This window comes from Pteropus alecto, unplaced genomic scaffold (assembly GCF_000325575.1).
Source record: "Pteropus alecto unplaced genomic scaffold, ASM32557v1 scaffold87, whole genome shotgun sequence".
NCBI lineage: Eukaryota > Metazoa > Chordata > Mammalia > Chiroptera > Pteropodidae > Pteropus > Pteropus alecto.
In genome coordinates this window covers 19,513,888-19,536,316 of record NW_006443225.1, presented here as the reverse complement: position 1 = coordinate 19,536,316, position 22,429 = coordinate 19,513,888, and the positions used below count along the sequence as shown (strand labels likewise).

At 43.7% G+C, this 22,429-nt stretch overlaps 3 protein-coding genes across 3 annotated transcripts; all 3 read left to right on the top strand.

The window, feature by feature from the left end:
- The first annotated feature begins 1,682 nt into the window (after positions 1 to 1,682).
- On the top strand, positions 1,683 to 5,791 carry LOC102878276 (fatty acid-binding protein, adipocyte). Its single transcript, XM_006924052.1, has 4 exons — positions 1,683 to 1,811; positions 4,292 to 4,464; positions 5,050 to 5,151; positions 5,567 to 5,791. Exons 1-4 carry the CDS (start codon positions 1,739 to 1,741, stop codon positions 5,615 to 5,617), a joined length of 399 nt encoding a protein of 132 aa, XP_006924114.1. The 5' UTR covers positions 1,683 to 1,738; the 3' UTR covers positions 5,618 to 5,791.
- A 5,178-nt stretch (positions 5,792 to 10,969) lies between these two features.
- Positions 10,970 to 13,812, top strand: LOC102877789 (fatty acid-binding protein 9). The gene is given in 5 exon segments (XM_006924050.1): positions 10,970 to 11,042; positions 12,889 to 13,028; positions 13,030 to 13,068; positions 13,530 to 13,631; positions 13,762 to 13,812. Coding segments are annotated over 5 exon segments (405 nt in total).
- Positions 13,813 to 16,112: 2,300 nt separating this feature from the next.
- On the top strand, positions 16,113 to 21,050 carry LOC102878032 (myelin P2 protein). Its single transcript, XM_006924051.3, has 4 exons — positions 16,113 to 16,466; positions 19,273 to 19,445; positions 19,659 to 19,760; positions 20,777 to 21,050. Exons 1-4 carry the CDS (start codon positions 16,394 to 16,396, stop codon positions 20,825 to 20,827), a joined length of 399 nt encoding a protein of 132 aa, XP_006924113.1. The 5' UTR covers positions 16,113 to 16,393; the 3' UTR covers positions 20,828 to 21,050.
- Positions 21,051 to 22,429: the final 1,379 nt, after the last annotated feature.

Sequence of the window (22,429 nt, the reverse complement as noted above, 5' to 3'; positions counted from 1 at the left end):
GGCGGTTGGGGACGAAGGTATGGCTTGTCTTTTACACGTTTTATGCTAATAAAAGATGCTAAACGTGCAAGGGGAAAATATTAGGAGAGCAGCCAGTGCGCTCATGTGGGGCCGGGGGGGAAAGAAAGGAAATGCCCATATTACAGCGACTGCCGAACGCAAACATCTAAAAAGGCTTCCCATTTTACCGCGGCCCCAGGCTGGAAACTGACTACAAACCTGGATCCTTAAGCAGAGACAGAAATCACATTTTACTCGTTATTATCCTCTCTCTTCCCACCCCACAGTACCTTGACAAAACATCCTGTCGACATTATTTGCCAGCGTGAGCTTTCTACAATGGAATCAGTTCGAACATGTGAATGGTATCATGTCTACTGGTTTTCGAGAACAGATGAACGCTAAAGTTTGGGTTCAATTTGAATTCTCTTCATTTATACGCAGGGAGGATATGCTTTGAAGCGTGGAGAGCCCAAGGTCATGGATACTGAATCTTTTTTTTTTTTTTTCAGCGTGATTCTCTTTATTACACCTGATTCCCATAGCAGTCCATGGATGCGGTGCTGAAAGCTGATGGTTATTTGATGAGAGAACATTCTGTCTTTTCATCCAGTGAGATACTTACGTGGATCTGCAAATCGGTTGTTCACTCGGCAGTGATCGATCCCTCTGTAAAATCTTGGTTTCTTTTTTCTTTCCCAAAATCTGGGTATGCACACGGGAGTTTGCTGCACATGTGAACATTTTGATTATTCTGGTTTGGGGGGGCGAAATTGAAAACCATGATGACTTTAGGAAAAGTAAGTTCACTAATTATTCCCTACGTAAAAGAGGGAAATAAGATTTTTGGTAGCATGCGACCTGCCCACTTATGATTGTTTTCTAATAAAGTGACACCTTTTAGATCGGGATAAATTTAGAGCTTATAATATAATTCAGGAAATGAATAAATTTTCTCAGTATGAACAGTATGTTTTTGATTGGGGCCTGTTTTTTAAGGAGTTTGTGGAAATCAATTCAGTATCTACGGTCTCATCTAGAGGATGGAAGAGTGAGGTTAAGTTGTTCTTTATCAATTAAATCTACAGTACAGATCCCTGGCAGATTAATTTGATTTACTTTTGCTTTTTTTATTTATGCAAAACATTTTAAATGAGAAACCTGGGGGCATTCTGAAATGCCATTACTTATTTTGTTTTAATCGCCAGGTAATTCCTGAGACAGTACTGTCCCAAAGGGCCTTTGCAATTACTTAAGAATCCCCAAGGTAATTCTTATGTTCCTCGTTTGAAAAGAATCACATAATTTTAATAGAAACTTCAGAAAAGGGGGTCAAAGTTCGTCCCAAGAAAATCACCCTACTCTGCTCTACACTGGGATATATATGGACGAAAATAATAGGAGGAAATTCAACTCATTGAGTATTAAACAATCAAAACAGGAGTGTTTAAAATATCCTGTTAGTGGTTATAAATAATTTGTACTCTAAGTCCAATGACCATTTGCCAGAGAGACCCAAAGTTGAAAAATTTCTATTAAAAACATGACTCAGAGGAAAAATTGCAGAGGCTGGAAATGAAGGAAATGGCCTGATAGCCTTCCCAATTGGTCATTACTCAGATCACGTGGTCTGGGCATCTTTAAAAGGCGGTTATCTGGACTCGAGACAGGCTCGACACCTTCCCGAAGGCTGCAGCTTCTTCCCACGTTGAAGAATAATCCTAGAAAGCTCACGAAAATGTGTGATGCGTTTGTAGGTACCTGGAAACTTGTCTCCAGTGAAAACTTCGATGATTACATGAAAGAAGTGGGTAAGGAAAGGCCCTGTGGGGGGCCTGGATTTATACATTTTTCTCTGGGGAAGAGCGATTCGGGGCTGTTTTTCACTCAGGAAGCATTGACCAGGTACCAGATACTGCTTTCTACAGAAAGGCTATGAAAATAGCAACTGAGAATCATTTGTTTATAGAAACAGTCTGGACCAAAGTCACGATGGCAGGTGGACGATTCTGAAATTGTCTAAGTGGAATTTTTACGGTGTAGAGAGATGACAGGATTTTATTTGATTTCTAAACTTGGGCATCTTTATTTTCCTTGGCTCTTTGTCTGCTTTTCTTTCAGTCCCTGTGGCATAGAAAATAAGCAACGATTTGGAAATAAAACCGCCTTTATTCCCTAGCATGCAATAATTCCTATTTGAAACTAAAAGCACTGTACTTTTCATCTTGATGTAGTTTTCTAAGTAAACGTATGTTAACTATTTTATTGTCTTAATGTCAGTCCATTAAAATGTGTGGTTGTTTTATGGGAGACAAAAGCCTTCATTTCAGAGAATGTGTTTTGTAAAGGGCTTAAACTCTTCTTTGGCCAGAAATGACACGGGACGCCGTAGGATTATTAAATAATTTTAAAGGGGAATGTTACATACATAACATACCTTCTCTTTGATAGAGGAGGCTTCCAGGTTTTTAGATTCTGCTAACTTTGCTGAGTCTAAAAATGTTCCCTGGATAATTAATTAAGGAGGACATGCAAGGGGATGGGGAGGCAGGTTCTCACGGAGGCACCTTACACCTGGGAAGCCCCTCTCCTCACACCCCCCGTATGCGATCAAGTGGTCGAAATGGGAAGGGATTTTTTCACAATGTATTAGGGGTTACGGTTTAATCCCTAGATCTCAGGACTTAATTTTCCCCTGAAACATACAGTATATTTTCTGCTTGTCTGTAATTACGATTTTCCTCATTTACAGACAAGAGGGAAACCAGGGACTGCGGCAGGATGGAGACCTCACTTTCTAGAAAATCAATTCGGTGAACTAATACTTGCTGATATAGAAATGCCAGGATTTGAAGCTATTCAGCCATCGATTTTCAGAAACAATTTACGCTCTTAATAATTGTACTTAAACTTTTTACCCTTGCGTTTTAAATTATAAAGTACTGGTGATAAGGGAAGACAATAAGATACCTCCTGAGATCACCTGTTCTAACTGATGATCAGTGAACAGGTGTCACCTTCATCGGTCGAATTAGGATGGAATCTAACAAGTGGGCAGATGACCTTGCCCAAGGCTGGCCAGTCTGGATTCGCACTTGACATTCCCTCGTTCGCTCTGCTCACTCACTCCACGTATTTGACGTTATGTTTTATAACAGAGCCAGGACTTGAAGCCACGTATTATCGTCCCACCTGTGGCCGCTTCTCAGACAGGGAGCTAAATCAGAGCCCTGGCATCACCTGTTGTGGACAATATGTCTCTCCCTCATCCCCTCGACTTCTAACCTTTGGCACCTGTAAGCAGCTTTAGCCAAAGAAGTAGCTTAGCTTTATGTACCTGTGTTTAAAAAATCCAACACGTCTATGACTGTTGTAAATTCTGTATAACATATGCAGTGAGAGCAAGTTACTGCTGTATGTGGTGGGTTGTAAATTGTTCATCCCATACTTTTCACAAGAAAAATATGTTCCTCTTTTTTTTTTTTTTTTTTTAAAAAAAGAGGAGTTTGGAACTGAAGGAATTGGGAATCAAAGTATTAATTTCTAAACGTACTAAAATAGTGATTTCTCAAATTTTGGAGTTTTTACAATTGATGCCTAGGCCCTATTTCACCTTTTCTATAATTTATTGGGAGGAATATCACCATTGTAAAATGGTATGAATGTAAGAAACATTTTGCCTTTGGAGAAATTCATCAAAATTTATCGTTTCATCATGGAGTAATTGGGGGGAAAGCCAAGAACACTAGACTTGGCAGCAAATGCTATAAAAATGTTAATTTTGTACACCCAAAGAGCTGATTTTTTAACTGAGTTACTTTATATTGGCCCCCAAATTCTATTAAGAATTTTGTCTCTAGCTGCGGATTAGATCTTTGTCGTCTAAGACAAAAAGGTTACGGTGCCACAAGTGTTTAATGAGTTGAATAGAATGGCAGTTGCTGGCCCAGTGGTCGAGGTGGCCAGTAAATCTGAGAAGGCAGTGACTTTTTAAAAATATGTACATCCAGACGATTTCATCTTTGTACATATTCTTGTTGAATAGTAACAGAGGGTCTCCTGAGGGGCTGCTTAGAGCCCCCGAAGAGAAAATTTAAAGAGATATACAACTAGCTGTCTCTCACATGTTTCTTTAAGTATCGGCCTGCGTTACTTACCCGCAGGAGCTGTTTAAATGAGGCGATTAAGAGACTCGCCAGCTACGTATACGCACGTCTGCATGCTACAGCTCTTTCTTGAAGAAGTGAGAGAAAATTGCAAGCTTGATGTCTTCTTCTTTTCTTGCCCGCAGGAGTGGGCTTTGCCACCAGGAAAGTAGCTGGCATGGCCAAACCCAACATGATCATCAGTGTGGATGGAGATGTGATCACCATCAAGTCAGAAAGTACCTTTAAAAATACCGAGATTTCCTTCAAACTGGGCCAGGAATTTGATGAAGTCACTGCAGACGACAGGAAAGTCAAGGTGAGGAGCCAGAAATTGGAGCAGAGTGAAAGCCGGTTTCTAAGTGACCGCTGCCCCCAAGCAGCCATCCTGTCAGGGAAGAACATCTATTCCATCGTAGGCTAACGATTCCTGGCCTCCGAGGTCTAAACCGCGTGGCCTTCCATGTTCAGTTGGTGAATCTGACAACTTTTTATAATATTGTCCTTATAATTAAAAAAAAAAATTAACATCATTTATTTGTCATACCATACCTATAGATCGGAAGTGGATTAAAGTCACATAATGCTAGAGAATCATATGAACGAGCGGAAGAAATAAATGAAACAGTTCACCTATAATACGACCATCTCGACAGAAATGTATTATCCATATTCCTTCACAGCATTTTTTTCAAATGCCTGTTTGTAAAATATTCTGGCCGTAATGTGTGTGTAACTTTGTCGCCGTTACCTTCGGCATCCGCGTATTTTCCTGTTGCAGTGTATTCTTGTCATTTAGAATTTCGGACGACCTCAAAGTCATCCTTCAGACACAGCTGATGTATTTCCTGTTTCGTTTTCCTCCGCCATGTACAAATCGTGGCCGCTCTTTGTCGCTCCGCAGAGCACCGTGAACTTGGAAGGAGGTGCCCTGGTCCAGGTGCAGAAGTGGGACGGGAAGTCGACCACCATCAAGAGGAAGCGAGTGGACGACAAGCTGGTGGTGGTGAGTGTGTCCCGGCTGCTGGGCTCTGCCGCCATCGTGTAGTCATTCTTCTCCTTAAAGTGACATAATCGCTCCTGCTCATGGCAGTTCTGTTGGGCCGTGTTTCACCCTGGCGACTGCCCTTCACGCTCTAAGCTGGGCTCGGGCATGCTGTTCACCAGGAAGCATCCCCTGGCCCCTCTCGGCACGTACCACGTCACGCTATGCATTTCTGCTTATGTCTGTCACTCCCCATAGAGACCGTAATGTTCCTTGAAGGGAAGACCTGTATCTTCTTGGTCTTTATACCTCCCTAACTTATTACAGTATCAGGTGTGTGTAGGGGCCCAGGACAAATATCTTTCAAGTGAATGTTGTTTCCTTCAAGCCAACAGTTTAGTCCCGTGATTGACCAAGAATTTTTGTGTCTGTCCAGGAATGTGTCATGAAAGGCGTCACTTCTACCAGAATTTACGAGAGAGCATAAGCCAAGGGTCACTGAGCTGGACTGAAGTTTGCCTCGAACTCCGTGTCGTTCTGTTGGATATATTGTCCAAACACGTCTTGTTATTTCCCACTAACTAGCAAGCAACTAACTTACCCCCAAATGGATTTTATTCTATGCGGTCGTGTTGGTTAAATAAAACTTTTTAGAGTTAGAAGGTGATGTCACGATGTATTCACTGTGCCAGGTCATTCCTTACTCAGTGAAGGAAATAGAAAGTTGTATTATTATTGCTTTGTTGCTGGTATAAGTAATATGATATTTTACAATAATCCGAGGTAAAAAAAATGACTATTCACGAGTTTTCCATTGACTTAGGTAGGAGTTGATAAATTTGTGCTAATACTGAATATGAAGTTCTTCTTTAGTATATCTTCAGTCAAGTGACTCCCTCAGAGACCTGAGGTAGTTTTAAAGTACGGTTGTCCCCCATTAGCCACAGGAGATAAGTCCCAAGACTTCCAGTGGATGTCTGAAACCCAGGAGCACACCAAACCCTACATATACTGTGTTTTCTCCTATGCACCCATACCTGCGATAAGGTTTAGTTTATAAATTAGGGACAGGAAGAGATTAACAATTACTAATCATAAAATAGAAAAATTATACCAATATACTGTAATCAAAGTTCTGGGACTGTGGCATTAGAAAGTAACATAAGGGTGACTGAACACAAGCACCATGATCTGTGCTCGTCCACCCGCTTGCCCAGTCGGCCACTGAGTGACAAACCTGGACAGAGGAGTCGTCGCATCCCAGTCAGGACAGACCAGGACGGTGCGAGGTGCCATCACGTTCCCCAGAACAGCGTGCAGTTTAAAATGTATGAGTTGCTTATTTCTAGAATCTTCCACTTAATATTTTCCTACCACAGCTGACCGTGGGTAACCGGAACCGCGGGGACCACACACAGACCTTGGCGACATCCATCGTAGGTCTGGTCCCTGACCGCCACAGTTCAGCGGGGTCACAACAATGCGAGTCACGGGAGTGTTTTGGTTTCCTGGTCCATATGAAAGTTATGTTTACACTATACTGTAGTCTATTAGATGTGCAACAGTATGATGTTTAAACAAAAATAATGTATGCACCTTCATTAAAAAATACTTTGTTGCTAAAAATTGCTACCCGTCATCTTGAGCCTTCGGCAAGTCGACATCTTTGCACTGGTGAAGGGTCTTGTCTTGGGACATCAGAGATGACCGATCACAGATTGCCATAACAAATATAATAATCATAATGAAAACGTTTTAAGTATTGTGAGAATGACCCAAATGTGACACAGAGACACGAAGTGAGCAAATGCTATTGGAAAAACGGGGCTGATGGACTTGTTCAACACAGGGGCTTCGCAAACCTTCGGTTGGTTGAAAAGGCCATATCTGAGCAGCTCTGATGAGGTAAATCTGGGCTGTGCTGGCATTCACAGCCAGCTGGCCCAGATGCTGTCATGTCACACCTACCTGGCCCAGAGCGACGAGAGAGAGGAGAGTAACAATGCAGGTTGTAAAAGAAGACGCCTAGGCTACAATTTTCCATCTGAAAAGTTACTGGTAAACCATGCTGTCTGTGGGACCTTTCAAGGATAAGAAATGGCAACGAGGCTTTCTGGGTAGGGGTGTGTGTGCACGTGTGTGCGTGTGTGTGCACGTGTGTACCTGCCCTTTTGCCCTTCTGGAGGCACCCCCACAGATCACTTGCACGTACATAGACTGCAATTTCCAAACCACATACTTACATTTTATGGTGAGTCAGAATCTGTTGGAGAGTGTGCTGCGGTGGGTATAATTGTGTTTATGACGCTTCCTTTACTAATCAGCCCATTATTTTCTGGACACCTGTCCTACATATAACAGCAGTGTATGGAGAGGCCAGCAGAGGTGGGCTAAGTGTCTGATCATAAGACTTTAGCTAAAGTGTAGAAGCAATCCCGTGTCCACTGACCGACGAATGGATAAGCAAAACGTGGTCTAGTCACACAATGGACTCTTGGTAGTGTTAAAAAGAAAGGAAATTTCGAGAGAGGCCACAACATGGATGAAACTTGAGGACATGCCCAGCGAAATAAGCCAGTCACAAAAACAAACAAACAAACAAGCAAAAAACAAGCACCGTATGATTCCACGGATGTGAGTTACGTAGTCAAAACCATAGGATGGAAAGCGTCGGCAGGGACCGGCAGGGAAGGGGAAAAGGCAGTGACGGTTCATGGGGACAGAGTTTCAGGTTTGCGAGCTGGAAGGGCTCTGGACATCGGTGGTGGCGAATGCACAGCGTGAGTGTACTCAGTGCAGCTGGACCGTGCACTGAACTAGAGTTAAGTTTATGTTATGCCTAGTCTACCACAAGAAATGAGATCAGGAAAACAATCTAGTCTGGCTCCAGCTAAAGTATGATAAGTACAGGAATAAATTTCAAAGATATGAAAACTTTGGTAGCTTCTGGTAAATGTCTAACTTTACCAACGGCCCTCGCCAATGGAGAATGTAGCATCTCAAAACGCAAACTTATTGAAAACTACTTAATATCTAAAACGTCACAAGAAAGAAAGTTAATACAATGAGATGTTGGAGAATCACATGCAAATGAGATAATGGAGAAATAAGCATCGACATTGTCATGGAAACAAGACGTGTTCCTATCCTATCACGAATGACTGTATTCTCAGTCCTTCAGAAGGGTTAACGACTAAGAACACTCTAACTAAACGCTTTTACTCGGGGAAATGGTTTGTTTGGGTTTTTTGTTTGTTTGTTTGTTTACGTTCAAACAGAGGTGCCGGAGGCTAGCAATGGTAGCAGCAGGACAAACAGAGAAGTTTCTTAGTTGAGGAGAGAGACTTGCCTGCTCAGAATGGGACAGGAGCAGAGGAGACGGGAGTGTGGGGTCCCCTCTACCATCGATAACCGTAATGAAAGTCCTGTCTTACAGAGCAGGTCAGGAGAGAGCAATGTATGACAAGCTTGTCTCCAGTCAGTGTCGGAGGCCTGAGACCAGGAAGGAGGGGAACTGTCGGGTGAAAAGAAATAAACAGTGTTGATGCGTTTGGTCGTTCGTTCGTGGAGCATTTACTGAGCACCTACGACATACTGGGCACTGTCCTAGGGACACGGGGGTGAGTAAGGAATATTTTGTTTGCTTGACACACTCATGCACTAGTTCAGGGGACAGCGGGAGGAAACTGGTTGCAATACTGTGAGAAAAGTCCTCTAATATTTTTCTTTTAAAGTATAGTTGTATCACGTAGTAGGGACCGAGTAGCTCTGAGGAGATGTTTGGGTCGGATGTGGAAGGGTGGGAGGTGCCCGATGCTGAGTTCACGTGGCCATCAGGCTGTGTCGCACGTAAACGGTTGTTCTGAGAGACCAAACTCGTGATTCAGACGAAGCTGTCTACCAAGGCATACACACTGACTAGGATGGCTTAAGAAGGCTTATGCTGCGAGCCACGAGTCACGAAAACTCAAACGCAGAATTGTTTAAATAAGAATGGAGTTCATTAATTTGCATGATAAGAATTCTAGAAGTAAAGGGGCCTTCGGCTCCTCCCAGCTCTCTGCTCTGCCACCCTCAGTTTTGGCCCCACTGGACCTGGGAACGCATGGATGCGGCAGTTCCAAGTTTCAGACGAGAAAGCAAACCACGCAGAGGAGGAGAGACCGTCCTTCCGGCTCTCTCGGGGTAAGGACGTTTTCTAGAAGCCAGGAATTTGAATCTTCCTTTTGTATCATAGGCCAGCTGAGTTCTAAAATGGGCCACAGGAAAAACGAACAAACAAAGAAATAAATTTTAAAAAATTTTAGAATAAAAAATAAATAAAACAGGCCACAGGGCTGTTTTCTGAATCCGTCAACGGCGGGAGAAGCGGAACGAGGTTGATCACGTCAATGGGTCTCTGCCACACTAGCCACGGGCACGCACGCACAGCCGCTTGGGCTTGCTGTCTTCCTGCAGGGCGTGCAAGCCCGTTGAGAACCTGTAAGGCAAGGTAGGGCACATGCTCTTCGTCTGATCAGTGCCCCTGATGTAACTTTCAGGGGCTAAGGCACTCGTCTTGAGCCTGGGCCTCAGTTTCCTGAAACTGACTGTAAGGATTTGCTTCCCATTCTGCCCTCCAGATACTTCAATAACTATTATGCCTATAAAGAGAGTGCATCATAAATTTCCTCTTGATATGTTTTCATCAAAAGAAATTCTTTATCCCACTTAAATTATTGTGGTTCCAGAATATCAGCCTCTTTTTTTTAATTTGTTTTTTCATCAAAGAGATGGTTTAAATAAATATCTCTTTGAATTAAAGGAGTATTTGACACAGGCTCATAAAAGTATGGATTTTCTTCTCCTAGTGCCTGGCACCCTAACTTTCCAGCCTTCTTCAAGACGGCTGGGGTTCAGAGCTGTGACACAGACCTAGAACACTTGAAACGAACGCTTCTTAGCAAACACAATACCTGCAACACCCACTCCCATGACTTGGGTGGCAGAAGGTGATTTCGGACGTAACTGCACGAGGATTTAAATGATCTGCTCCTTTGTCTTTCTTTAGAGTGCAGATATCAAAATGTCATCTTTCTCCCCAAAACTCCCCTTTACAATTTCAAGTGGTACCTTCTAATATCAAGCTTACTTTGAAGATGGATTTTGCAAGCGTTAGCTCCGCCTTCTTTTTTGGGCTCAAATCACAGAGCACTAACAGGTGGTGATTATCACTTTTCTTCCCAGTCCACAATTACTCTTGATGGAGAATGATGATAATGTTAATACCCCACACGTCACTCCAAGCAAGTGTAGACACTTCACTTATGTGAACTGATAACGATTCGTCAACCCTTCCAGGTAGGGTGGGGAGGATTCTATTTTAATGAAGAGAGTCCTCTGGCACTGTGACTGGGCCAGACAAAGAACAGGTGAGGTGGACTAAGCAAGGGCGTCCTCGTGTTGGATGGGAAAACACCTCGGTCAGGTGTTCGTTGGACGTCTATCAGGAGACTCCTTCAGAGATGACCAGGCATTTGTAGTTCCAGAGGCTGATCTCCACTGAAATCGTCTCCATGCCGCGAGTGATGTCGGTCAGATGACCCGTGGGTGTAAATCTCTTTGCCAGGAGCTATAATCGTTGACTTAAAATCAACTTTATACCTTAACTTTCTGTTCCCTAATTAGGGGGTAGACGGAATGAGTCAACGCCAGAGCCTGGACTCCGGCCTCGCTGCCATCCACTGGTTTCCTCTGCAGAGTCACGTGACGAAGATGCCTTTTAAATGAAGATACTGGTAGCACTGTATTGCCTAAGTCTCTTTCGGTGGCAAGTGACTCTTCTCAGAAGCTTTCCATCATGATCGAGCCCTTCTTGGGAACCTGGAAACTGGAATCCAGCGAAAACTTTGAGGAATACTTGGAACAACTGGGTGAGAAATATCATTGACAGGTTTGGAAACGGGCTGAGCGTTGCGTGGTGGGCTTGGGTTTGCGTTTTACGATGACCGTTCCTACCCTTCTCTCTTTCGTGGTCCCAAGGTACATTCGCATCTTCTTTAGCCTGGGCATTTCATCAAATAGCTTTACCCAGCTTCAGACACTAATAACTATCTATAATTAAATTGATCGACTCAATTTGTTTCAAGGTTTGCTTTAACTTATAACTTCGAAAACACAAGACCAACATATAAAGTCTCCAGTTAGTTAATTTTTAGAGTTCTGATACATGTGAAAGATATGTTTTAAACATTATTTTAAAGAATTTCAAATTTTTCATTGGAGAAATGGAACATTTTTACTCACCGAGTGTCTCACCGTTGGTTGTTTCTCAGAAGCATAGACTCTATCAATCCTTTAGCTCCTGCCTAAGGGCATGTAGATCAATCATAACGGCGTGGGTCTACGGCAACTAAACCATTCTTTCTAATGCCAAAGAACAGTAATTATTTAATATATAATTAAGTAATTTTTAATATTTAATTAAGAGAAACCTCTCTTATAATAATATACTGTATATAAAGTGAAAAACTTTTTAAGCCTTATATTTTTTTAACTTGACTGAAATGATCAATGCATCTTAAGAAGTCGGTGTGCTCATAATATAATATTTGTGCCCTTTTCGCGGTCAGTATTAACTTTTTGGAGAGTCATAAGAAACATGTGTCACTATCTCTTCATGGAGTCATAGACTCGCTTGTGTGAATTTAAATTTGGGGGCATCTCTAAGAAACTTGGGACTTGCGGCAAACGTAGCGCTGGTTTGGATTGGGAGCTGGGACTGGGCGTAGCAGCTGAGCACCTGCTGTGTGCCACTGCCGTCTACCATCGGAGCTCTTCCATCTAATCGCCCCCCCGTCCGCGAGGCGAGCTCGGTGGTTCCCCACACTGCACGGCTGTGATGACTCCGCCGGGGCAGCAGGAGGCGCCCTCGGACCCGGGCTCTCTTCGCCTCCCTCGTCACTGTCCCGGGACGCGTGTCTCACGCCGCTTCTCTGTGACTGGATCTGTCCCGTCCGTTCCACAGCCTGAATGTGAAATCGAGTTCGCTATCGACCCTGAGGGAACAGAGTCAGCTCCCCTGCCACCTCCCGCAGGGAGTCAAGTTGGACAGTGAATTGTCCCCAACCTGAATGGCAGGGCCACGCTCTAGGCTAAACTAGTCCAGTTTGCCACCCCGGCCTTACTCAGCCACGGGGCACCAGCACCTGCAAATGGCTCAGACTTCATGAGTCAAATTCTCTTAGAGCAGTTTAGAGACCTTGAAAATTGTATTTATTGTTTTAAGGGAAAAAAAAGTATGCTAAAATTGGGCAGTTAGAAAACCTGCATTTAAATCTCAGCTCTGCTCCTTACCAGACTCATTACCTAGAACGAGGCTCCCCACCTCTCTGGGACGCCATGCGCTTGTCCCCAGAAACGAGGGTGAAAACACCCCCTGCGCTGCCGCGTCCCACTCGGTGAGGTGAGAACCAGCGTCCCATCGACCGAGAGGCGCCAGACACACGCGCGTTTCAGATGAAGCGCAGAGTCTCGGAGAGTGTGCTCAGCTTTTCAAAATGGCACACACAGTTACAAGGCACACCTTCTGACTGGGAGGGCCTGGCTCACTCCAGCTGCCACCGAGACCGCCGAAGACCGTGACCACACGCATTATCCCAAGCTGCGGGGCGGAGCGGGGGAAGGGCGGGGAAGCGTGTGTTCTTTGCAAATTGCTTTCCAAAACGATGGTCGGTCCTTCTTTCTAAACGGAGGTGTGTTGCTTGCTTTGCACTCCAGGGGTGGCCCCCACGCTCCGGCACCTGGCTGTATTAGATAAGCCGATAATCAGCATCAGAGGCAGTGAGGCCCAGCTGAGCATCAAAATCCAGCGCTCCTTCAAGACCACCGAGATCTCCTTCGAGCTGGGGAAAGAGTTTTGAGTTTGATGAAACCACAGCAGACAACCGGAAAGTGAAGGTTAAGACCCAAATCTTCCTGGTTTCACAACCAGGAGAAAACCGGAAACTGGAGGGGGTGGGATCAGCACGGTTTATCCCGATTAATCGTCAGGTCAGCTGGGGCTCGTTTCGTTCACGAACATTGGACGTCTCAGAAGGTGACCTTTCCGCTAGATCATTCTGCTGATAGACAGGGACAAAAAAATTCAGCGTTTTCACTTTTTTTTTGTTTCCTGGGCTCTCTTCACCACTGTACAAAAGAGAAGAACAATTCTCTACAGATAGTTTGGGGGTCGTTCGCCTGGGGGAAGAGGGCGTTAATTGAACACCTTCTCGAGACTTCTCTAGTCCGAGGGTATCGAGTGATGCCGAGCACTGAGGCGAGGATTTTGGAGGAAAAAAATGTTCGAAACGGAAAACGGATGTCTAGCTTTGTGTAGTGAATTGCTATTTCTAACCGAGTCCTTTATGCGTGTGCAGAGCATCGTGACATTGGACGGAGGATCACTGGTCCATGTCCAAAAATGGCTCGGCAAAGAGATGACAATCAAAAGACAAGTCGTCCATGGGAAAATGATAGCGGTGAGTTTTCCTCGAATTGGGCCTTTTAGGTGAGCTGTTTCTCTTCCTGATGAGAGGGTCTCGGGATGGAGGGCCCGGGCGACCTTCAAGTGTCAGCCGCCAACTCTAACAGGTCCCTCTTTGCTTTCAGAAATATTCCATGAATAATGTTGTCAGCACGCAAACCTTCGGAAAGGTATGAAGAAAGCGTCTGCGTCGGTGCCCGCCGGTTCACTAACCAGAAACCAGGGCCTGAAGAAGAGATGGCTCAGGGCCAGCGATCAAAAAATAAATAAACAAAACCATCAAATAAAACGCAGTTTTGGAGCGTGTGATATGGAGGGTTAGGGACAATCTGCTAGACTGGCGGGCCGAGAGGCTACTTGCCTATGGTGTGACTGTCACAGCACCAGCGTCCCCTTTGTCCTCTGCCCACCTGCCGTCTGCGGTCCTTGAGTTCCCTCCAGCGGACCCGTTCCTTTTAGGCCAAGGCGTCTGTCACACGGTGCTCTGTGGAAACTCACGTGACCTCAAAGCGGGTACGTTACGATCGTAGGAAACCACTCTGGGCATCACAGGTGCTGAAAACCAACCTTGCTGGCTTTTTATTTCTGCAGAAGGAGACTGGCCCTACTTGAATTCATTAAGGTCAATAGCTAGCTGGATAGAGACAGACAGGCAAATAGGCAGAGAACAGAATAAAGCCTGGCCTTGATACACTGTGGTTGAATTATTACAGAAGAACATTTAAAAAGCCATCATCGTCCTACTTATCCACAAACCCGTGGAAAATAACAAGGCTAGTGCCTCTGTCCCCACCATCCACACACAGCATTTCACTAAATGCCAGCCTTGGATTCCTAAATGCCTCGTGAGAACACAATTGTTAGCGCTACACAAAGTCCCTTGACAGTTTCGCCGAGTGCTGTTGCTAGGCAGTGTTCTCAGGGCTTAAAGCCCAGCCAAGTAATATAGGTAAAAATAAAGGGTAAAGCCTGAAAAAAACTGAGGATTTTTGTAGCAGCGGGAGGAAGACAAGGAGAAAGAGAAAGGCATATGTAAATACCCTATTGCGCCTTACGTTTAACAATAAGTCCTGAGTCGTATTTAATCTGCGTGAACGTGGGGTGTCATGCGATTTGTCATCTAGACCGGGAGAGAAGAGAAACCAGCAAAGGGCAGGATCAGTAATTACACCTGAGGACAGGACGGGTGGGACGGGGCTGGCCCAGGCAAGGCGGGGTGTGGTCGCCGAGCTCGGGGTTGGGGCGAGAACCGAACTCTGGCCAAGGGAAGGGACTGGGGCTGTCATATTGACACCCTGGAGGCTGAGCACACAGCGTGCTGGGCTTGCACAGCTGTGATAGACATGTCCACACACTCGCCCTGTCCTTTCCTGAGGGGCTCAGGGGTGTCCATGAGGTAGCCCTGCTTGCTCTCCGGAAGTCAAAGAGGCTTTCGACCCCTGAGGCCTTGCGACCATCTCAATTATTGAAAAAATTCGTAAGCCATAACCAAGGGAAAAAAACAGGACACAAAGCAGGCAACTTGGCTGACACGTGATTGGAAACTCACCCAGGTTTTTATGAGTTCGTACTTGCTCTGTACGGAAATAAACCGCCCCCACCCCCGACACGCTTTTCACTATGCCTCGCGAGTGAATTTCTAAGGGATTTCTTCCTCCCATCAGCTGTAAGGGAGCAGATGGCCGAATCCTGAAAAATATTGCGTTAATGCCAGAAAAACAGAGCCTACTTCCACGCCGCAATGTCACTTTCTCTCTAAGAGGAAATGCAAGTGACATTTAAAGAAAAAAAAAACAAACAAAGTGTGGCCAGCTCCTTGCTGCGACGTCCTACCGGGAACCATGATTGGAAACCTTAGGCGAGACTGGAAAAGGGGCCGCGCTGGCGAGAGGAACGTTCGTTGCATCGTCCGGAGGCTTCGCAAACCGCTTTTCCCTCTATTGCCGGTCGGTGAAAGAAAAGCCACGTGCTTCCTTTGCAGCTGCCATCGCAGTCACCCAAAGGTCACAAAAAAGGTAGATCCCTTTACATAACCGTCGGCTTCCTTCGAGGGACTGAAACTCAGAGTTTTTGTGGGAACTAAGACCCTCCTTCATCTGGACTTAGGTGTTTTTTTAGGTGGAAATCTTCGCTGCGGTCAGAAAGCACGTTCTCCAGCTGCGGCTTCTCGTCCGTCCGCCCTGGGAACGCGCTCTCTGTGCGCACTGTGCTCTCCCCGCCACCACGGCCTGGCCGTGTCACCCGCCTACTCCGCCTGCCTGGGAAATTCGAACTATGCCAACCCGCCCTCGCCGAGGAATACTTCCTCCCACAGCATATTTGAGGAGGGTATCACAATACTCAGGGACTTTCCCCCCTCTTCCCTCTCCCAGTAAGAATTCTTAGATGTGCCGAGTCAGGACTGCGTGACCGTGACCGAGAGGCCTGAACGCACGCGCATGGGCGGATTCCTCCCTTCGCTCTCCTATTGCTTAGTTCAATTCACGGGGCCTTCCCCAAAGCGCTGAGGGCCTCGGGCTTCTCAAAGACATAAGACTGACCTCGACATTTTTTCGAAGGTTCGAACAGTAGTGTCATTGATGTTTACAAAAATTTTTGGAGACTAAGGGAAACATTATGTGGCGCTTTCTTTTGCCTTAAGGGGCGACTGAAGAGCCATTCATTGCCCGGTCTCGGTGGCAGTCACGTGCTTTGGACATCTTTGAAAGGCACCTCCCGAGTCTCATCGAGAACCGAGTTGAATTCTCTTCCATCGCAATGAGTGACAAGTTCTTGGGCACCTGGAAGCTTGTCTCCACGGAGCACTTTGATGACTACATGAAAGCTCTGGGTAAGAGACGCTCTGCTGTTCTGGTCCAGGAGACTCTTTCTGAGAAAGCTTGGGGCTATTTTCTCTAACTCCTTCTGGGGAGTCTGGGGAAGTTTGCACAGGCTGAAGTACAGCCTTAGGGAATTGATCTTCTGTTGTGGCGTTTGAATAATTTATTTGCATTTTGTTTGGGGGGCAATTTTAATAGATTTAAACCTAAACGAGAGCTGCTTCAATGCATGGAAGCTCCACTGATTCCAAAGGCAGTTTCGTGTTAACAGGGCTTAGGCTTCAGACCCAGAGGACAGATGAGAGAAGTCTTTGTTCGGCGCCCCACCCGCTGGCCTTCTCGAAAGCTAGTTTTATAACAACTAAAGTACTCATAATATAAGGAGTCGAATATCCAGAAGGTAAAATGCTGATGTTTAGCTAACCCGTAAGTTTTCTCCTCCACCTCTAGGTTGCTCATTCTGCTATAATCATGTAGATAGAGTATGACAAGAAGATGCGTTAAAGCAGAATGGTCATAGCCTGGGGAAGTTATGGAGATAAAAAGAATCGGGTTGTGGCAGTGAATTCAAACTCAGTCACACCGACCCTGGAGCTGGAGTGGTGGATGCAGATGGAACATCCAGTCGTTGGCTGCATCGACTTTGACACTATTTCCGGAGACTGTCCCCTCGATATCAGCCCAATAGATGGGCAGGGTCTTCGGACACTTCCAGAGCTGCGTAAATGACCCCAGGTTGCCAGGCTCGTCGAAATGCCTGTAGCTTTACTTCTTTGTTCAGAAAGCTTATGAGAAAGGTTCTATTTTTAGATAAAATGAGCAAAATTCTGTCATGTTGCCAGGAAAACTATGAGGCCTGACGGGGACAGAGCTGTAGTAAAAGGTTGGTTAGATGTGTGGGCTTCACCTTATAGCTGAGGAAGAGGCAAAATACAAGAAAGTCTCAATGAGGGCTCCCTAATTCCATCATTTTCAAATTTTAGAGGGCAGAAGAGCATCAGGGCTGATAAAATGTAGATTCTCAGGCTCTACCAAAGAAATTTAGTTTGAAAATCATTGCCTTAATTATATAAAATAATAAAAAGTTGATCAGAATTACAGGTCGCAATTCTTTATTAGCTCTAACTCTTCATTTCTCATTTACTATATACATACTAGTTACATATACATGTACGTACGTACGTATATATGTATATAAATATATATATAACTAGTTTTCCTTCATGTATTTCTCTCACTTGACGTTTTTCCTTTTCCATGTATTTTTATAATCTTAAGTAATAATAGTAATAATACTTAGTCTAATTTCGTTTTGTTTTTCAAATACGGAAATGTTTTTTACAATTATTTTATTTATTTATGGTCTCTGGTAATGAAAGAAGATAGATTGTTTTTTCCTACTGGCTAGATTGAGGGGCCACAACAAAATTTCAGAAATCAGATTCTGTCAAAGATGTGAGGTAAGTTCTTTTCTAAATTCCATAATATATTACTGAGGGAAAAAAAAAAAATCATACGACAGTGTGTATACGTCATAGCCTGTTGTAAAAAATATATCTGTAATACTGATATGTACAAACCGAAATGTTCACAGTGGTCCATACAAAACTATAATTAATGATTTCCAATGGCGCATGGTAAAGTATGACTTGCACACCATTTAGGCTAAACGCTATACCTTTAAAATCTGCAGGCATTGGTAGCTCTGTTTCTTTGTTCAGAAAGCTTATGAGAGAGGTTCTATTTTTAGATAAAATGAGCAAAATTCTGTCATGTTGCCAGGAAAACTATGAGGCCTGACGGGGACAGAGCTGTAGTAAAAGGTTGGTTAGATGTGTGGGCTTCACCTTATAGCGGAGGAAGAGGCGAAATACTCAATGAGGAAGAAAGTCTCAATGAGGGGCTCCCTAATTCTGTCATTTTCAAATTTTAGAGGGCAGAGGAGCATCAGGGCTGATAAAATGTAGATTCTCAGGCTCTACCAAAGAAATTTAGTTTGAAAATCATTGCCTTAATTATATAAAATAATAAAAAGTTGATCAGAATTACAGGTCGCAATTCTTTATTAGCTCTAACTCTTCATTTCTCATTTACTATATACATACTAGTTACATATACATGTACGTACGTACGTATATATGTATATAAATATATATATAACTAGTTTTCCTTCATGTATTTCTCTCACTTGACGTTTTTCCTTTTCCATGTATTTTTATAATCTTAAGTAATAATAGTAATAATACTTAGTCTAATTTCGTTTTGTTTTTCAAATACGGAAATGTTTTTTACAATTATTTTATTTATTTATGGTCTCTGGTAATGAAAGAAGATAGATTGTTTTTTCCTACTGGCTAGATTGAGGGGCCACAACAAAATTTCAGAAATCAGATTCTGTCAAAGATGTGGGGTAAGTTCTTTTCTAAATTCCATAATATATTACTGAGGGAAAAAAAAAATCATACGACAGTGTGTATACGTCATAGCCTGTTGTAAAAAATATATCTGTAATACTGATGTGTACAAACCGAAATGTTCACAGTGGTCCATACAAAACTATAATTAATGATTTCCAATGGCGCATGGTAAAGTAGATGACTTGCACCATTTAGGCTAAACGCTATACCTTTAAAATCTGCAGGCATTGCTTTTGTAATAACAAAACCTAAAATATTTGAGTCCCCGGGAGAAGTCCCAGGCCGCGAGTGCTCCTACCTGCTGTCTGCACACCTGAGGCTCATCCGAGCGTGGCCGCCACAGTCTGGCTAGGTTTACTCTCGTGATCAACGGAATTCTAACATGATCTTGGTTTTCCAGGTGTGGGATTAGCCACCAGAAAACTGGGGAATCTGGCCAAACCCAAGGTGATCATCAGCAAGAAAGGGGATATTATAACTATAAGAACGGAAAGTCCTTTCAAAAACACAGAGATCTCCTTCAAGCTAGGCCGGGAATTTGAAGAAACCACAGCCGATAACCGGAAAACAAAGGTAAACCCTCATGATGCTCCTCTGAGCTGCTCAGTCCAGAGCTTGAGAGGGCGGGCGGCTTCCGTGCTGTGTGAGAGGCCGCGATCCTCCATTCTGTTAAAAATGAATGTGCCTCATGGGACACCTATTATGAAAACGATTCGGCACCGAACGAACAGCTTCCTTAGTCAGCCGAAGCGCGAGCGAGTCGGTTACGTGAACTTGTCTTTGCAGAGCATCGTAACCTTGGACAGAGGCTCCTTGAATCAAGTGCAGAAATGGGATGGCAAAGAGACGACAATAAAGAGGAAGTTGGTGGGTGGAAAAATGGTGACGGTAAGAGAGTTTTTACTTCTAAATACAGAAATCGTGCTGTTTAAGTAGAGAAATTGGTTATATTATTTTGAAAATATTCCTTTTTCTTTGGAATACCAGATGGATACGGATGGCTGAGAGTGAAGTCAGAGTTAATTCTTGGGTGATATTTAAACGATCAGGAATTTGAGTTTAGGTCGGAGAATTTAGAGCTGACCAAGCCTGCTTGTTATTTTAGAAATGACACCACCTAATAATGATAGCAAAGTTAAAGGGTGTGGATAAATCTCACTAGTTCGGATTCACAGACAGAAAAGCAAGTCTAAGGTTTCAAAGCAAAAAAAGAACTCCGAAAGCCTCCCTTGTGGAATGTGTGTTGCTATCCAAGCGTTTCACTTTAAGAATCCAGCGTAGCTGGGACTAAACCATGTCGATGATTCCAGGTGAGGTCATCTGAGATCTCTCTTAGTTGGCAGATAAGAATGATGACGTAGGTCACACGAGATGACCTCTGACGATATCTTTAAGTTTTAGATTCTTTGCTTACTAATTGACACATTGACTATAAATAGATTCACTCAATGTTTTAGGTTTTTCTTCCTTTAATACAGAAGTTCTCATCCGCAGCTGCACAATAGATTTACAGGGGGAGTAAATAGTAACATGGGGGCCCTAATTCAGATCGAATGCAAACCTCTTGGGGGAGGAAGAGTCATTGGTATTTTTAAATGTTCCCCAGATAATGCAAATGTGCAGACAATTTTGAAAATCACCGTTTTAGTGGATTTAAATGCATGTAAATTATGCATAAAAACTTGCTACTTTAAAAACATTCTTCGGCCATAACGTAAATCAACTTTATAACTGCTTCTTCGGTTTCACTGATGATTCTGAGTTGCCGGAGACTGATCTTTTATTCCTTTCTGAGTTTAATCTCATGAGATTGTTTTTAGTTTCTGTTATGATTGCAAATTTGTGTCCTCTAGTTCGAGTTTTAGAGATTCAATTAATCTCTCTCTCTCTCTCTCTCTTTTAAGGAATGTAAGATAAAGGGCGTGGTCTGCACCAGAATTTATGAGAAGGTCTGAGAAAACTGATTCCTCCTCGAACTGGCGTTTGATCATTTGACATTGGAAATCAGCTGTTTTCATGGCAAGGCCTGAGGACGCTACAGTCTGTTCGTTTTCGCTACTTTTATCTTAATAGATCAGATAGCCAGAGGCCTCGACTGAGGATTAATCTAAAGTTATTTAGCATTATTTAACCATTTTCAATTTGTATGCACATCTTTGCTATATTAAAATGTATAAGTTTGCCAGACCTAAACTATGTTTTCCTTCGTATATTTGAAATGACAGTAAAAGGCAGTAAATATATTGGTCGGGGTTGGCAAACTGAAACGCTTTCATCGTTCAGGAGAGTAAGGAATCAGGAGCGAGGCGATCTAGAAGGCGCTGTTTCAAAACGAGGATTCCAGTTTCAGCTGAAACGGGCAGCCTCTACCCCACTCTCGCCAGTTGTGTTTTTTTTTAATTGAGATTTAACTTATAGACAGTAAAATGCACGGATATTAAAGGTAGAATTCAATCTGTTGTGACAAATGCATGCACCATATACTTCACATCCTGACCAAGGTGAAGTACATGTCCTTAATCCCAGAACGCTGCCTCTTGCTCCTTCCCAGTCTGCGTCCTGCCCTGTCCCACCTCCAACAAAAAGCAAGTAGTGATTCAGTTTCTATCACCATAGATTAGCTTTGCCTGTTTTCAAACTTCATAGAAAGGGAATCGTATATTGTGTGTTCTTTTCTGTTTGCCTTTTAAAGTGCAGCGTAATGTTTTTGAAGACCATCCATATTGTTGCATGTATCAGTAATTTTTCCTTTTTCGTTGAGGAATAGTATTCCATTGCACGAATATATCACCGTTTACCCATTCTTCTATTGTTATGGTGCGAACGATTCTAAGACCCACGGAGCAGATTGAGATTAATTATGAGCCTTTATTAGCCGCCAGCGACTGACTCTCTACCACGCAGGCTTAGAGGAGATCAGCCCTGAGCTTCCCGAGGAGGCGGCTTATAAGGTCTCCTCCTACATCTTTGAATGAACAGATTACAAGAAGCAGAACTTAGTCGTTAACTTTTTGTACACACACAAAGGTATTCAGGAAACTCTCAGATCAAACAGGGCCTAATAGACAGTTTTATCATCTTTACCTTGGAATGCTGCTCTTCTCCCTAGGGGCTGGTGCCTAGAGATATCACCTCCCTGAAACTGGAGAATTTCCACTTTTACACTATTAAGACAATTGGGCTGTTTCCAGTTTTTGGCTACGGTGAATAAAGCTGCTCTAAACATTCTTGTTTACAATACAAGGCTGTTTGTAGACATACGAGATCCTTTCTTTGGGGTAAATACTAGGTGTGATAATTACAAGGTCCAGCTGATTGTTGACGGGCAGAAATAGGGGACCCCTGTGCCCAAGTAATAATGAAACTATTCGAGGTGCATTATATAACCGAGCAAATGAGAAGATGAGTCGATGTTGTTTGTTAGGAGCCAGAATTTTCCCTTCGGAAGAAGGAACACGCGAGCGTGGGATGACGGAAGGCGAGAAAGAAAATGCGAGCGTGGATGGGAACAGGTATAAACTCATGTTTCTAAGGCACACAGATGTGTGTGTGTGTGT